Source organism: Lipotes vexillifer, unplaced genomic scaffold (assembly GCF_000442215.2).
Source record: "Lipotes vexillifer unplaced genomic scaffold, Lipotes_vexillifer_v1.1 scaffold518, whole genome shotgun sequence".
Taxonomy (NCBI): domain Eukaryota; kingdom Metazoa; phylum Chordata; class Mammalia; order Artiodactyla; family Lipotidae; genus Lipotes; species Lipotes vexillifer.
In genome coordinates, this window is record NW_006780945.1 from 1,719,153 (window position 1) to 1,723,893 (window position 4,741).

The 4,741-nt window shown below is 59.8% G+C and overlaps 1 protein-coding gene across 1 annotated transcript in view; it reads left to right on the plus strand.

The window, feature by feature from the left end:
- The window catches only part of FDXR (ferredoxin reductase), a 10,698-nt gene extending 6,373 nt beyond the window's left edge, over window positions 1–4,325 (plus strand). The window contains exons 5-12 of the mRNA XM_007454374.1: window positions 136–249; window positions 591–692; window positions 1,916–2,023; window positions 2,271–2,355; window positions 2,490–2,689; window positions 2,772–2,943; window positions 3,562–3,732; window positions 3,867–4,325. Of these exons, the coding sequence (XP_007454436.1) occupies window positions 136–249; window positions 591–692; window positions 1,916–2,023; window positions 2,271–2,355; window positions 2,490–2,689; window positions 2,772–2,943; window positions 3,562–3,732; window positions 3,867–3,997 (1,083 nt within the window). The 3' untranslated portion in view covers window positions 3,998–4,325. The remainder of the gene's footprint in view (window positions 1–135; window positions 250–590; window positions 693–1,915; window positions 2,024–2,270; window positions 2,356–2,489; window positions 2,690–2,771; window positions 2,944–3,561; window positions 3,733–3,866) is intronic.
- The last annotated feature ends 416 nt before the right edge of the window (window positions 4,326–4,741 follow it).

Genomic DNA, 4,741 nt, shown 5'->3' on the forward strand with positions numbered 1-4,741 from the left:
GGCATCGGGTGGACGACCTAGGGGTGAGGGCCATGGCGGAGGCTGTGGAGGAGGAGCCGGAAGGAGGCCGCTGGGAGCCTGGCGGGGGCTGCCTGGCCCCTTAGCCGCTGCTGAGGCCCCTGGGTCCTTCCTCAGAGCTACGGGGCGGAGGACCATCAGGGCCTGGAGATCCCCGGAGAGGAGCTGCCGGGCGTGCTCTCAGCCCGGGCCTTTGTGGGCTGGTACAATGGGCTTCCTGAGAACCGGGAGGTGAGTTTGGGGAGCGCTCCCCCGGCCTCTTCCTCCCCACTCCTCCACAGGGCCCAGGGGCAACTCTTGGCTGCCAGCTGCCGCAGCTCGGGGAAGAGGGAGCCACAGGCCTGGGAAGCGCGCAGTGAGACGAGATGTTAAACATCAGACTGGCCGAGGGGCGAGGCCTCTGGGAAGAGGGGGCGCCGGGTCGGGGTGGAGGGACCTTAGCTGAAGCTCAGGGCGGGTGGACTTTCCGAGAGTAGGGGAGACAGGGTGCGGCCGGGGACTGGGCGTGAGGCTGAGGTTAGCCTGACTGGGGCCGAGGTTAGGGTACCCCTATCCAGACCTTTGTCCTCCAGCTGGCGCTGGATCTGAGCTGTGACACGGCCGTGGTTCTGGGGCAGGGGAATGTGGCTCTGGATGTGGCCCGGATCCTGCTGACGCCACCTGAGCACCTGGAGGTGAGTGGGTAGGTCAAGGGCCGGAGGGGTGGAGGGGGGGTCACACCAAGGAGAGGGTGCCCCTGCCTACAGGGTTTGGGCCTCGTGACTCCACGCTGAGCCTCTGTTTCCCCTCGGTGCTGGGCAGAGGCTTCTAGAAGGCAGCCCTTGAGCTTCGTCTCATACCATTTCCCCCTTCACTTTCTGCAGCTACATAGGCTTTTTTTTTTTTTTTTTGTTTTCTTTTTATAGATATTAAAACCACATGAACAGCACCTTCTAACATACTGTATAACATACTTATATATTTTGAGTATGGTCTGTCTCCCATCACTAGAATATAAGCTGCATATCACAGGGCATTTTGTCTATTTTTTTCAGTGCTGTAGCCCCACCGCCTAGCACCTGCCCTTATTGATCAGTTCCAGAGGCTTCGTTGGTTGCCCCAGCCAGACACAGGACCCTCAGCGTGGTCTCAGGGCTGCAGCCCCAGGTGCTCTGATCTGTGGCGATGTACGTGTGCCAACTGTAAGCTCCCTGCTGCAAAGCACCTTGTTTGATCCAGCTTTCTTTTTGCAATAGCATCTAGCGTGGGACAGGTCTCAAAGGGTCCCCTGCATCGGCAGGCGGACTCTCAACCACTGCGCCACCAGGGAAGGCCCCATAGGCTTAAAAAAAAAAAGTTTTCAGTATACACACACCATTCCTCTTGCTCAGAACCCTCTCAGCTCCCCTCCTGCCCGTTAACCTGTTTGCATCTTTTAGTTCTTGGTTCAGTTCTCGCTTCCTCCAGGAAGCCTCCATGGACCTGAATAGGTCCATTTCCCTGTAATACTCTCCTTCCATAGACTTGGCTGCTTCTGTTTCAAAGCATGTTGTCACCACTGCAATTTTATACTTTCTACTAAGTATTCGATAAGTCTCTCTCTCCACCAGATCAGAAGCTCTGTGAAGGCCAGTACCACGTCTCTCTTGCTCACCATTAACAACCCCCCATCCATGCCCTTTGCACAGTGTCTGGCACGTGGTAAACACTCAGTAAACACTTGTTGAATGAAGAGCGTGGGCCTGGTTTGCTACTAATTGGAGCCATTCGCAGAATTGGCAGCAGTGCTCCATCCGGCCACCGGGGGGATGGGCAGTGGTGCCGTTTCAGGCTGCCAACCTTCTCACCGCCCAGCCAATGGAGAGGTTCCCTTCTGCTGTCAGTGTCCAACGACTTTAAGGTCCTCCTTTTGTGCCAGAAAACGGATATCACGGAGGCTGCCCTGGCGGCACTGAGACAGAGTCAGGTGAAGACGGTGTGGATAGTGGGCCGACGTGGACCCCTGCAAGTGGCCTTCACCATTAAGGTGCTGGGGCCTGAGGGAGAGGGGCCAGGGTCCCAAGTAGATGGTCTGCTCCTTGGGGGGTGTGGCAGGGCAGAGCTGCCTGGGGTGGAAGAGGGAGAGCCAGGCAGGGCCCCCCCTGGGGCCCACTGCCTTCCGTGCTGGTGGGAGCTGGTGGTGTCTCCCACCTGGGCTGGGCTCTGGGGTGGGCTCAGGAGTGGACAGCGCTCTGGGCCTGACACCTCCCCCACTCCCCGCCCACACCGCCAAGGAGCTTCGGGAGATGATTCAGTTACCAGGAACTCGGCCCATTTTGGATCCTGCGGATTTCTTGGGCCTTCAGGACAGAATCAAGGGTGAGGGGCCCTGGCCCGGCCCCCCCGGCTCACTAGGGAGGGGATGGCCTAAGTCAGAGAGGGCTCGGGAGAGGGCATTAGGGGAGAGGGCTGTAACCCGGACACTGCCCTGAGATGCTCTGTGTTGCTAACAGAGGCCCCTCGCCCGAGGAAGCGGCTGATGGAACTACTGCTTCGAGCAGCCACGGAGGAGCCAGGGCTGGCGGAGGCTGCCCGCTGGGCATCGGCCTCCCGCGCCTGGGGCCTCCGCTTTTTCCGAAGCCCTCAGCAGGTGCTGCCCTCGCCAGGTGGGCGGCGAGCGGCAGGCATTCGCCTGGCAGTCACCAGACTGGAGGTGAGTCTCCTGTTACCCAAAGACACCCCCATTCTCAAATCTCCCCAGCCCCAGCCTGGTGTTTCCCACCCTCTCCCCACAGGGTGTTGGTGAGGCCACCCGGGCAGTGCCCACTGGAGACGTGGAGGACCTCCCCTGTGGGCTGGTGCTGAGCAGCATTGGGTATAAGAGCCGCCCCATCGACCACAGTGTGCCCTTTGACCCCAAACTCGGGGTCATCCCCAATATGGAGGGCCGGGTTGTGGATGTACCAGGTGAGAAGGTGCAGTGGGGGACAGGGAGGCTGGTGTCTCCCGGGGCCATTCACATTCATTCATTCATCTGGTGACATGCATTGAGAACCTGCTCTGATCCAGGCCCTGTCCCAAGACCCTGGCCCTGCCCCAGCCTCCTCCTGGCCCTAGAGGAAGCTCCCAGTCTAGCTGAGATGCCCACACATATGTCTGGTTATTAAGTCATTCAGTTTACTGAGGCCTGCTCTGGGCTAGGCCTAGAGCTGGGACTGGAGATGAAGCAGCAGCCCCTTGGCCTCAGGGAGCTTCCAGCCTGATTTAATATCCACATACCTGTCTAGTCGTTAATTCGTTCAGTGTTTACTGAGAGCCTGTTGAAACAAGGTGGGCAGGACCCAGCTCCTACAGGGAGCTCCTGGTCTACAGGGACACTGAGGTGTAAGGGGGATGGCATGGTAAATACAGGTTGGGAAGCATTGAGGGCAGTGGGCCAGCGGCCAGAGTGGGCCCAGCTGATGGATGCTGGGAGGCCGTGGGGTGTATGGAGGCGTGTGCACATGTGTGTATACTGAGGCCCAGGCTTGCCAGGGGTGTCCAGCCAACTCCCCATTCCTTACCCCTTTGTTACCCCTCTCCAAGGCCTCTACTGCAGCGGCTGGGTGAAGCGGGGGCCCACAGGTGTCATCACCACTACCATGACTGACAGCTTCGTCACCGGCCAGATTCTGCTGCAGGACCTGAAAGCGGGGCTGCTGCCGTCTGGCCCCAGGCCTGGCTATGCGGCCATCAAGGCCCTGCTCGGCAGCCGAGGTCTGGGCCCCGTGTGAGCTCCTGGGAGGTGGGGTGGGGGGGGTCCCTGGGCCTTTCACTGTTTGGAAGGGGGCTGCTCTGGGCTGGGGTAGAGGAGGAGGTGAAAGCAGTGACCCGTCTTCCCTCTGCCGCAGGGGTCTGGCCTGTTTCTTTCTCGGACTGGGAGAAGCTGGATGCTGAGGAGGTGTCCCGGGGCCAGGGTGCGGGGAAGCCCAGGGAGAAGCTGCTGGATCCTCAGGAGATGCTGCGGCTGCTGGGACGCTGAGACCAGATCCCAGGCAGGCACAGAGGGGAGGAGTGCTGTGCGGGGGAGAGGGATCGGGGTCAGTCTGAGCAGGACTCTGCACCACAGCTGCATCGCCTGGCCGTCCTGGCATGGGGCCTTGGCTGCTCCTTTTCCAGGGGCCTCTGAGCATTTCCTCATGCCAGAAAGTCGCTCTTGTCACTGTGGGTAACTCTCAGCAAGGAGATAACCTTAGTTAGGGATGGGTGCAGGTGTAGGCTGACCTCCCTCCCTCCTGCCTATCTCCTGCTGGACTTTGGAGGGTCACCAGGTCAGAAATATGCTGGAAATAAAACACCTGCAACCGAGGGACAGTGGTTGATGTGCGACTTCTTCTGGGGCCCGGGGTCACCTTCCAGCTGCAGCTCCCCTCTAGTCACCAGGTGGCGCTGCAGAGCCAGCTCCCTGTTCAGAGGCCTCTTGGGGGCTTGAGGGGTTTTGGCAGCCAGTGCTGGCACCCACCATCTTTTTCTCAGCTTGGCCCTGCTGCGGCAGCCTACCTGCCTTCTGCCCACACGGCAGGCACCTTGCCTGCTCTGCTGGCCCTACTGCTGGGTCCCCTCCCTGGTTAGTCCCCAGTACAACCCAAACAAGAAAAGAGAACAAGAGAGAGCTGGGCAGCAGCTTGCCCCATCTACTCCCTGTGGCCCCTCTGTCTGGTGCGGGTCCCCCACTCTGTTCTTCCCGCCATTGTTGGTTTCCAGCCAGACTGACAAGACTTTAAAA